The sequence below is a fragment of the Petromyzon marinus genome, chromosome 25 (genome assembly GCF_048934315.1).
Source record: "Petromyzon marinus isolate PM22_M1 ecotype Great Lakes invasive population chromosome 25, UKy_Petmar_22M1.pri1.0, whole genome shotgun sequence".
Lineage (NCBI taxonomy): Eukaryota > Metazoa > Chordata > Hyperoartia > Petromyzontiformes > Petromyzontidae > Petromyzon > Petromyzon marinus.
The window spans coordinates 12,152,531-12,164,696 of record NC_133691.1 but is presented as its reverse complement, the minus strand read 5'-3'; the positions used below and the strand labels follow the sequence as shown (position 1 = coordinate 12,164,696).

Here is a 12,166-nt window from a genome sequence, read left to right as displayed (position 1 = left end):
CGCGCGTAAAATGGGACGCATCAAATACCCTCGGATATATGCGCGGCGATTAGCAGCGTTGGCCATGTGCGGTGACGAAAGAAATTCAACATACGCACGTACACGCGTAGTGGTCATGCGTTACTTTAGCATGCAACGTGAAACGCGTGACCAGTTGGATGTAGAGTGCCGGTCGACCTGGAACAACCATAGGCGGAATAACCACGAGACGGAGATATGAGTCGCATCAGTAGTTTTGACGTCGGGTGCAGCTGGGAGTAGTCGCATGGGAAGATCTTGAAGTCAATCGATCTACACGGAAGGAGGACGACTATCGCCGACGTCTTTGGAAAAGGACATGGACCATAGTGAGAGATTGACCAACACTGCCCATAGACTGACACTGGCCATAGACTAACACTGCACATAGACTCAACACTGCCCATAGACTCAACACTGCCCATAGACTCAACACTGCCCATGGACTAACACTGCCCATGGACTAACACTGCCATAGACTAACACTGCCCATGGACTCAACACTGCCCATAGACTAACACTGCCCATAGACTAACACTGCCCATAGACTCAACACTGCCCATAGACTCAACACTGCCCATAGACTCAACACTGCCCATAGACTAACACTGCCCATAGACTAACACTGCCCATAGACTAACACTGCCCATAGACTAACACTGCCCATAAACTAACATAGCCCATAAACTAACAATACCCATAGACTAATATTGATCATAGACTAACACTGTCCGTATGTTAACATTGCCGGTAGACTAGCCTTACCCATAGAGTTTAGCATTCTGTCGAATTGCCCGCTGATGCTGGATGTAATTACCAGCGAAACGTCGTATTCAAACTGTAAATGTTGTGGATTCACTTTTCAACACACCGGTAGGGTAAAGTAGTGAATTAATTGTCTTTTGTCACCGTGACACTTTTTTTGCTGATTGGCCGTGTCGGGTGGTGGAGGGTTACGACACATTTATAAGTAACGCGATCTAACCCAAAAAACCTTTATTATTAATTACCCATAGACTAACACTGTTTGTAAACTAACATTTCTCATGGATTAACATTGCTCAAAGATTAACATTGCCCATACACTAAAATTCCCCATACACTAACAAATAATTGAGTAAATATGAGCTACATGGAGGGAAGGAGGCCAATGCATTCGAGCGAGGAGACGGCTCTCAGAGAGACAGAGAGGGAGAATAAACAATTAATGCACGGATTAAACTCGTATATGGTGTATATGGTATATACGAGAGCACTGCTTATTTGCTACAATTAATGAAATGGTTACAGGTTAAATAAATGCGTTGTGTTTTATGGAGTACGCTTAATCCACGTCCTAATGAGTAAATTCATTCGCGGCGTTAATGCATTAACATTTTAATTTGTTATTTACGTGCTTCGCGAGCGTTTTATGCGACACATTTAATGCGCAATTTGCACGAAAAATACGAATTGAAAACATTTCGAATCAAAAGTTAATATCGCGTTATTTATAGCCGAAGCATCGCCTGCATGCGTACAAAGTATATGCTGCGTACAATGTATACGCAGCGTACAATGTGTATATACGGTGTACAATGCACACGGGGTTATGTACCAATGCCCAAAGACAACATGCACGCAACTGCGTTAACGCGTAAGGAAATCAACGTGCGGGTTATGCGTAAAGGGCTCGGTTATTAATGCCATCGACTATGTATGAGAATTATTACCTTGGTGAGAATGTTTTCGTGCGTTCGCCTATTTAAAGGAAATGAATGCACTGTCGATGACGAGTACTTTTCCCTTCAGCATAAAATCATTGCAACAATTTTTTGCGTACATTGCTTTTGGGTGTTTTGTGTGTAAAGTTAGAACAATTCTTACGCGTAAACGTTCGTACGTGTGCACGTGTGCACGCAAGACACACGCGTGTGTGTGCACGTGCACACAAGACACACACGCGTGTTTTGCGCGCACACGTGCACACGAGACACACGCGTGTGTGTGCACGTGCACACAAGACACACACGCGTGTTTTGCGCGCACACGTGCACACGAGACGCACGCGTGCGTGTTGTGTGCACACGTGCACACTAGACGCACGCGTGCGTGTTGCGCGCGCACGTGCACACGAGACGCACGCGTGCGTGTTGCGCGCGCACGTGCACACAAGACACACACGCGTGTTTTGCGCGCGCACGTGCACACGAGACGCACGCGTGCGTGTTTGCGTGCACACGTACACACGAGACACACGCGCTATCGGCCTGCATTAAAGGGGCTACTCGCTAACAGCACTTGCCCCCAACAGTCTGTTAAAGGCTATACAGGAGTTCTTTGTCTTTATACGTATATGTGTGTGTGTGCGTCTGTGTGTGGGTGACCCGTACTGGCCGTGGGGGTGAAGGTGGCGGCCCGGGCGCTGCCCTGGGTTCCCGGTGGGGGCATTGCGGGCGGCGTGAGGCTGCCTCGGCTCGGCGTCCTCACCTCCGCCGGGGAGTCGGGCATGCTGCTCCGTGCCGCCGGGACCGCCTAGCTGCAGGGCACGCAGGGGTGGGAGGGAGGTGGAGTGTGGAAATAGAGGGGGGGGGGAGTGTTTTGGTTAAAAATGGGGGCAGAGGGGAGCTGTGTGTGTGGGGGGGGGGGGTAGTTGGATGGACATGAAGCAGCGATGCCGAGACGCCAGATGAGCACGTTTGCATACACTCGTCTTGTAACGGGGAAACACTCCATCCCCGTAGAGACGGGACACGTGGGCGAGTTACGGGGGGTTACGGCACCTCCTCCGCGCCCACGGGAAGAAGGAAGTTTCACACAACAGCTGTGCGTGACCCACCAACCCTAGCAGCTGCCTTCCACATTGCCGGAGTCCAGGCCGCCACGTTGCAGCAGCGTAGCTACCGTGACCGCCGCTCGGCGCAAAGAGGCGCGCATCGCCCCCGCGTCGCCTCGACGCACGGACAGCGAGGGCTGGCCAGCCTCATCCGCGGGGTACCTCCCGCTCGCCTCGCAGCTGCTTCGACCGCGAGCAGCACCCCGCTCGCGACCTCATCTAAGACGCACGGCAGCGTCAGCGCACGACGCCTGCTGTTGACACGAAAGCCGAGTTACCCCAACTCCAATCCTCGCGGCCCACCGCCATCACCACCGCTACCATCACCACCACTACCATCACCACCACTGCCATCACCACCACTACAATCACCACCACTACCATCACCACTACCATCACCACTACCATCACCACCACTACCATCACCACCACTACCATCACCACCACTACCATCACCACCACTACCATCACCACCACTACCATCACCACCACTACAATTACCACCACTACCATCACTACAATCACCACCACTATAATCACCACCATCACCACCACTACCATCACCACCACTCCAATCACCACCACTACCATCACCACCACTACAATCACCACCACTACCATCACCACCACTACAATCACCACCATCACCACCACTGCAATCACCACCACTGCAATCACCCCCACTGCAATCACCACCACTACAATCACCACCACTACCATCACCACCACTACAATCACCACCACTACAATCACCACCATCACCACCACTACCATCACCACCACTGCAATCACCACCACTACAATCACCACCACTACCATCACCACCACTACAATCACCACCACTACAATCACCACCACTGCAATCACCACCACTACAATCACCACCACTACAATCACCACCACTACAATCACCACCATCACCACCATCACCACCATTGCAATCACCACCACTGCAATCACCACCACTGCAATTACCACCACTACCATCACCACCACTACCATCACCAATACTACCACGCTCTGTCTTTCCGCGTTTACCAATTTAATCCTCCACCACCCCCCTTTCGTTCCGCGCTGCACACGCCCGATGATTGTTAAACACGTCCCGTTTAACGCGGTCAGAAATGAACGCTGTCCGCGTCATGTATATGTACACGTGTTCCGCGTCTACATGTACACGTGCTCAGCGTGTGTATGTGTGTATATGCATGGCGCACGTGAGCATACACGTGACGCAAATAGCGTGAATTGCTTAGCACGTCACGTGGGACGTGTTTAACAATCATCGGGCGCGTGCAGCGTGGAACGAGTTAACTTGTATTTGAATAGGAAGAGGGGGTGGGGGGGGTAAATTCGTTAAACGTGGAAAGACGAAGCAGAGTGGGTCGCGAGGGCTGGAGTTGGGGGGTCCCTGCAATTAATGATCGAATAAATGCATCAGTACTGTCACCGTTATTTTTCTTGTTTCCTGTTTAGCGCAACAACTCTCAGTTTGCCCGGTTCGCAGGTTGCCTCGGCTGGGATGATGATGCAAGGAGGAGGACAGGGAGATTTAACAGAAACTTATATTGGAACCAACGACTTCCACAGGACCTATAGACATACACATTCCCATAGATTTACACAGGACCCATAGACATACAAATAACATTTTAAAAAAAACATACACTTGCATATGGTGCGTATACTTACATGGACTTACATATGACCCATAAAATGCATTGGATCTATTGATTAACAGTATGACCCAAAACCTTTAAATGAAATCTATAGGCTGTCATCGGACCCATAGAAGGAGGGAGGGAGTGGAACGCGTATGTCGATAATAGATGGGGATGTATTGGAGAACTGACTACAGAGTTGACGCAATCATCCGTGTATTAATATTTCGAGCCACACGGAAGCCTAATTATCAACACAACCATGACGCGAACAGAGCAGCTGCCCCAACGTGAGCGTAAAATCAACTTCTCAGTAGTTCTTAAGACATTTGCAATCACGTTCCATCTCTCGGGTTGTAATGTGGATTGTCCGGTAGCTTCTTCAGAACTGGGAGCTTCTTGAGAGGGTTGGTGGACCACACAGAGATGATTCTGTAAAAACCCCTTCCCGTGGGTGCAGCTCAAGGAGGAGCCGTACCCTGGCTCACCAGGAGAAGGCGATACAGAAAGCATGGACTCATTTCTATCGGTTTCCATCTGTACGGGGACAGAGCGTTGCCCCCTAGCACTCATGGGGATTCTCAGCCTGCTCCGGTTTCTTGCCACACGTGTCAAGAACGCTCACCATGAATTGGCCGAGCACATCTTCAACTTGTGCGAGCCTCCGCGCGTTGTGTGATGCAAATTTGCATGAATGACGCTGCTATCTGTAAAAGCACTCAGTGTCACGACTCCGTGAGAAAAAAACAAAGACGAGTTTTGCTGTCTGGCTGGAGGGCAGTCAGCCCGCGGTGCAACTCGCCAATCAGAGAGCTCGGCGCGGAGTTGACCCGCGAGATCCCTGCCGTTGGAGTGGCAGCGAGTTGCGACATTTAAGACGGAATTCGCGAATCGGAATCTCGCCGTGACTCAAGTCACACGCAGAGTGAACGAGAGCGACAGAGACAGAGAAGACAACAGAATACGTAACCAGATGTGTCTTTCAGGAATCATTTCTATAGTTTCTAGCTTACGAAATGGGCTCTACGTGAAAACCAAAATAAAACACAATCTAATTATTTATTTACAAATTCCATCGGTAGCACGGCCACTTCCACTTTCTGCGAGGGCATCATTTCTGCGGCAGTCATTCAAGACAAGTCACAACCTTGGATCAGTTTCGACACGCAGCGTCTCATCAGCAGGGTCAGTCATGATTTCTGGTCAATAAGCAGACATTGCGACATTGTCTTATTGAGACATTGTATGCTTATTTATTTTGTTACACAAAGACAAAGATCACCTGTGGAGCCTTTATAGAGTGTTGGGGCAAGTCCTATTGACAAGCACCAATCAGAGTCTGCACTGCGCACGTCGAGGTTCAGCCACCTTTGTCTCCCCAGCGCTGATATTTACGCACCGTCCCAAGCATTCATTTGAGGCTGAGTCAACCTAGGGGAGGCCCAGACCCGGTTCAGATAATCGTCACTGGTGTTGGCCGTGAGCGGGAATCGAACTCGGTTAGACAGGTTCGTAGCGCAGCGCGCTCACCGCTGCACTACCAAATACATGCACAAACGCACACAACTTCCACACACTTCCACACACACACACGCCCACACAGACACACACACATACACGTAGACACATACTCGTACACACACACACGCGCCCACACAGACACACACACGAAGACACGTACTCTTACACACACACACACGCGCCGACACAGACATACACACACGTAGACACATACTCTTACACACACACACGTGCCCACACAGACACACACACGTAGACAACAACAACCGCGATTCGCCACTAAGTGGCGGTGATGTCACCACGACGCTTGTGCCAGGCCATGCGCACCTTGAGGCCACGTGAAGTGTCGAACGCCCGCTGACAGGAGGTCACGGGGCAGACCCAAGTGCCACGGGTCGACTGACTAAGATGACTGAGATGACTGGATGATGCACCACCTGTGCCCCCTACTGTGCCAACCTGCTGTGCTTTAGCCACCCGGCGCTCCGCTCGTTGTTGTGAGCGTCGCTCCTCCGCCCTCCGTTGTTGTTGGAAGGCGACTGCCTCCAACTGCCCAGTAGCATCCTTCACGAGCCTCCTCCACAGAGGCCGATGTTGACACCGCTGGTACCAGTCATCGGCAAGTCCACTCAGCTCCACGTCCCCCTGTACCACATCACTCCATCTCTTCTCTAGCCCGTGCCGCGCCCGTTTAGCCCCCTCGATCCGGCCGAACAAAAGTTGTTTCGGCATGCGGTGGCTGGGGATGCGGGCTACATGACCCAGCCAACGCAGCCTTGCCTGCCGGAGGAGCTCACCGATGGGACCGTGCCCAGATCTTTCAAGGATTTGTGAGCTCCTCACACAATCCAGCCTGGTTAAACCCACGATGGATCGTAGGCAGGCTAGCCTTAATGTTTCTAACCGGCGAAGATGTTCCATTAGGGGGGTCCACGTTTTGCAAGCATAGAGAAGGGAGGGAATGACCGTGGCCGAGAAGACCTGAAGCTTAGTGCGGAGCGACAGACCAGGTAGCTTCCACACGGCATTACCCAACCGATGAAAAGATATTGCCGCTCGACTGATTCGGAGTGAGACCTCTGCTGTTAAACTGGAGCCGGTCATAAGCACACTGTCCAAGTATGGGAAACTCTCCACTTTCTCCACAACTGCCCCATCACCGATTGGGAGTTGTGGGGGTGCAGTGTCCGATGGTACAAAATACCCAGGCAGGTGCTTAGTTTTGGTGGGGCTGATGTTAAGACCCCATCTCTTAGTAGCACGCTCCAGTCTCAGCAGCAGCGTCTCCAACTCCTCCTCTGAATGAGCAGCTATTAACAAATCATCGGCATACATAAAGTGGTTCAGCAATAGGGAGCCATCTTTTGACCGCACCCGGGCATTGATCAGCCTCCCATTATATCTGTACCATATGGAGATTGCTCCGGTACAGCTATTGAAGGCTTCACGAACTACGTGGTCAAAATAGATGTTAAATAATGTGGGAGCCAGAGGACATCCCTGTCACAGCCCAAGGTGTACAGGGAATGGCTCTGACTCCCGGCCACGTAGTTTTACCCGGGCCCGCTCACCATCATGAAGGTCCTTAATGATCGTGAGCAGAGGGTCAGGTACTCCAAAAGCACGAAGAACAACCCAGAGCCCAGGCCTACTGATGGTATCAAAGGCCTTGACAAGGTCAATAAAGCAGAGATGTAGGTCTTGCTGGAATTCCCTACACCTCTGCTGTAGCAGACGGACAGAAAATATGGCATCTGTGCAGGACCGCCCTTTCCTGAAACCGCATTGGGGCTCCGTAAGCTTCTCCTCAGCGTTCCTGGCAAGGCGATGTTGAATAATCCTTGCCAGGACCTTTCCCAGCACACTGAGGAGTGAGATGCCCGTGTAGTTGTTACAGTCTGTGCGGTCCCCCTTCTTAAAGAGGGGGACCACCAGGGCATCCTTCCAATCCTGCAGAACCCGTCCTGTGGTCCAGACTGTTGTTATGATGTGATATAGGGCAGTCAGTGCACCAACGCCACCCTCCCTCATCATTTGGCTTGGGAGATCATCTCTGCCCGCTGCCTTTCCTGGTCTCAGACTCCGGATCGCCTTCAGTACTTCCTCAACAGATGGCACCTCAGCCAGCCACTCACAGGGGGTGACTTCTTCCAATATTTGAGGCACCGCAGCCTCAGCAGGGTCATCCTCACTTTGTGCCACGATGTTTCCCTGGCTGAGGGATTTTCCCTCCCCCAGGACCACACAGAAATGCTCAGCAAATCTACAAACCTGTTCCTGTGGGTCGGAGATTGGATCACCCTTTTTTCCCCTAATGATGGTAATAGGTGTGCCGCTGCAGATTACTTTTTTGATGGAGTTAAATAGAGATTTGTGATTGCAGGCCACTGAGGCAGACTCCATCTCCTCAGCAACCCGCGACCACCACCCATCCTTGCAGCGCCTCACGGCTCTCCGAACCTCCGAGCGAAGGCTGCAGTAAGCCTCCTCATTCTCTGACGTGGGATTCTGTAGCCGATGACAGTGGGCCTGTCGCTTTTCCTCAACCATCCTGAACACCTCCTCTGTCAGCCAGGGTCTCTGGGGAGGTCTGGACCGCGTACCCAAAGCAGCCAATGCAGCTGCATGAGTGACAGTCCTAAACCTCGCCCATTTACCCTCGACCTCCGGAGGAGTGGGGGACGATGCCAACCCCAACCGCAGGCGATGATGGAATTCTCGCTTGCAACTTTCATCAGATAACTGAAACCAGGCCACTTTAGGTTGGAATGGGGTCCTGGGTGTACACCCACCACCGGAGCGGAAGAATGGCAGGCGCATCTTACAGATGACAAGTCGATGGTCAGAGGGCAGATCAGCTCCACGGTAGGTCCTGGTGTCAAGGACATGGGCTCGCATCTGCTGGTCCGTCACTATGTAGTCCAGTAGATGTTCTTGCTTGGACCCGGCATGCATCCATGATGTTGTGTGGATGCGCCAATGCCGGAACAGCGTGTTGGTAATTACAAGCCCATGGGCTGCACAAAAATCTAGCAGCCTCCTACCGTTGTTATTGAGCTGATCTGGCCCATGCCCTCCAATCACTCTAGACCAGGTGCCAGCATCATGACTCACTCGGGCATTGAAGTCACCCAACAAGATGACTCTATCCCGAGGGGCCACTTTAGCCAGCACCTGTGACAGGAGGTCATAGAAGGCATCTGACTCATCGGCTTTGCCTGCATCCCTCTACGGATGTTCGTCTTCGGTGGGGGCATAAGTAACCACCACCACCACTCCTCACCTCCGATTGATGGGAAGACGAGCCCAAAGTAGCCTGGGGCTTACAGCTTCCCACACCTCACCGCCACACTCCCACGCCCCCTTCACTCTTTTGTTCATTAGAAGAGCCACACCCTGTTGTTTGGCAGTCTGCTGCCCCGAGTAGAGGACTGTCCACCCCTCATGATGGCAGGAGCCAGAACCGGTCCACCGGACCTCCTGAATGCCACAGAGATCCAGGCAGTACTGGTCCAGCTCCTGACAGAGGAGTGGCAGCCTCTCCTCCCCAGTGAGCGTTGGAACATTCCACGTGGCCACACGTAGTGGCTCTTCGTTGTTTCTGGAGGAGCCCCGAGGGTAGAGATTCAATCTCCTGGCTCCGCCAATTGGGGTTTGGCCAGGAGACGTCATAGACGCCTGTCCCCCCGGGGCCTCCGGCACAAGCTTATTAGTTAGATATTTTTATACGTGGTTTAGTAGTAAATTTTTGAAGGTGGAGGGGTTACCAGCCCCTTGCACCCATCCAGAGCCCCCGTTTAGCCACTGTGGTGGTCACAGATGCAATGAGGGGAGGAGCCAATCGGAATTGGACCTCCCCCCACAGCACTGTCCACGACAGAGTTGCCCGTCCGGCACCGCGAGGAAGTAGGGGGTTGTTTTGCCGGAGTATGTGTCTACACATGGAGACACATACTCTTACACACACACACGCGCCCACACAGACACACACACATACACGTAGACACATACTCTTACACACACACACACGCGCCCACACAGACACACACACGTAGACACATACTCTTACACACACACACGCCCCGACACAGACACACACGTAGACACATACTCTTACACACACACACGGGCCCACACAGACACACACACGTAGACAACAACAACAACAACTGCCATTCGCCACTAAGTGGCGGTGACGTCACCACGACGCTTGTGCCAGGCCATGTGCACCTTGAGGCCACGTGAAGTGTCGAACGCCCGCTGACAGGAGGTCACGGGGCAGACCCAAGTGCCACGGGTCGACTGACTAAGATGACTGAGCTGACTGGCTGATGCACCACCTGTGCCCCCTACTGTGCCAACCTGCTGTGTTTTAGCCACCCGGCGCTCCGCTCGTTGTTGTGAGCGTCGCTCCTCCGCCCTCCGTTGTTGTTGGAGGGCGACTGCCTCCAACTGCCCAGTAGAGTCCTTCACGAGCCTCCTCCACAGAGGCCGATCTTGACACCGCTGGTACCATTCATCGGCAAGTCCACTCAGTTCTAGATTTGAAGCTTTCGTGACTGCAAGGATCCATACTCTTTGGTTCTATTCGGTAAAGTCACGTAGGTAACAAAAATCACGACGTTTCGGCCACAACACAAGTAGCCTTCTTCAGGTGAAGGAACAGAACTGTCGGGACGGCAGACCTTCAATGAACGCTGCTAAGATTCGTAGCGTCCCAGCTTAAAAGACGCTACGAATCTTAGCAGCGTTCATTGCAGCTCTGTCGTCCCGACAGTTCTGTTCCTTCACCTGAAGAAGGCTACTTGTGTTATGGCCGAAACGTCGTGATTTTTGTTGTTTTATTTTTTACCTACGTGACTTTACCGAATAGAACCAAAGAGTATAAAGTCCACTCAGCTCCACGTCCTCCTGTACCACATCACTCCATCTCTTCTCTAGCCCGTGCCGCGCCCGTTTAGCCCCCTCGATCCGGCCGAACAAAAGTTGTTTCGGCATGCGGTGGCTGGGCATGCGGGCTACATGACCCAGCCAACGCAGCCTTGCCTGCCGGAGGAGCTCACCGATGGGACCTTGCCCAGATCTTTCAAAGATTTGTGTGCTCCTCACACAATCCAGCCTGGTTAAACCCAGGATGGATCGTAGGCAGGCTAGCCTAAATGTGTCTAACCGGCGAAGATGTTCTATTAAGGGGGTCCACGTTGTTCAAGCGTAGAGAAGGGAGGGATAACCGTGGCCGAGAAGACCTGAAGCTTAGTGCGGAGCGACAGACCAGGTAGCTTCCACACAGCGTTACACAACCGATGAAAAGATATTGCCGCTCGACTGATTCGGAGTGAGACCTCTGCTGTTAAACTGGAGCCGGTCATAAGCACACTGCCCAGGTATGGGTAACTCTCCACTCTCTCCACAACTGCCCCATCACCGATTGGGAGTTGTGGGGGTGGAGTGTCCGATGGTACAAAATACCTAGGCAGGTGCTTAGTTTTGGTGGGGCTGATGCTAAGGCCTCCTTAGTGGCACGCTCCAGTCTCAGCAGCAGCGTCTCCAACTCCTCCTCTGAATGAGCAGCTATTACCAAATCATCAGCATACATAACGTGGTTGAGCAATAGGGAGCCATCCCTTGACCGCATCCGGGCATCGATCAGCCTCCCATTATATCTGTACCAAACGGAGATTCCCCTGGTACAGCTATTGAAGGCTTCACGAACTACGTGGTCAAAATAGATGTTAAACACATACTCTTACACACACACACGCGACCACACAGACACACACACACGTAGACACATACTCTTACACACACACACACACGCCCACACAGACACACGCACCCACACAGACACACACACGTAGACACATACTTATACACACACGCGCCCACACAGACACACGCGCCCACACAGACACACACACGTAGACACATACTCTTACACACACACGCGCTCACACAGACACACACACGTAGACACATACTCTTACACACACACACACACACGCCCACACAGACACACGCGCCCACACAGACACACACACACGTAAACACATACTCTTACACACACACACAGGCACACACACACGCGCCCACACAGACACACACACACGTAAACACATACTCTTACACACAGACACACACACACACACGCCTA

General features: G+C 52.2%; 1 protein-coding gene across 1 annotated transcript in view; it reads right to left on the bottom strand.

Annotated features, from left to right (window-relative positions):
- The window catches only part of LOC116945784 (protein CBFA2T1-like), a 121,073-nt gene that overhangs the window by 35,733 nt on the left and 73,174 nt on the right, over positions 1 to 12,166 (bottom strand). Inside the window, exon 3 of the mRNA XM_076069571.1 lies at positions 2,391 to 2,536. Within this exon, the coding sequence (XP_075925686.1) occupies positions 2,391 to 2,508 (118 nt within the window). The 5' untranslated portion in view covers positions 2,509 to 2,536. The remainder of the gene's footprint in view (positions 1 to 2,390; positions 2,537 to 12,166) is intronic.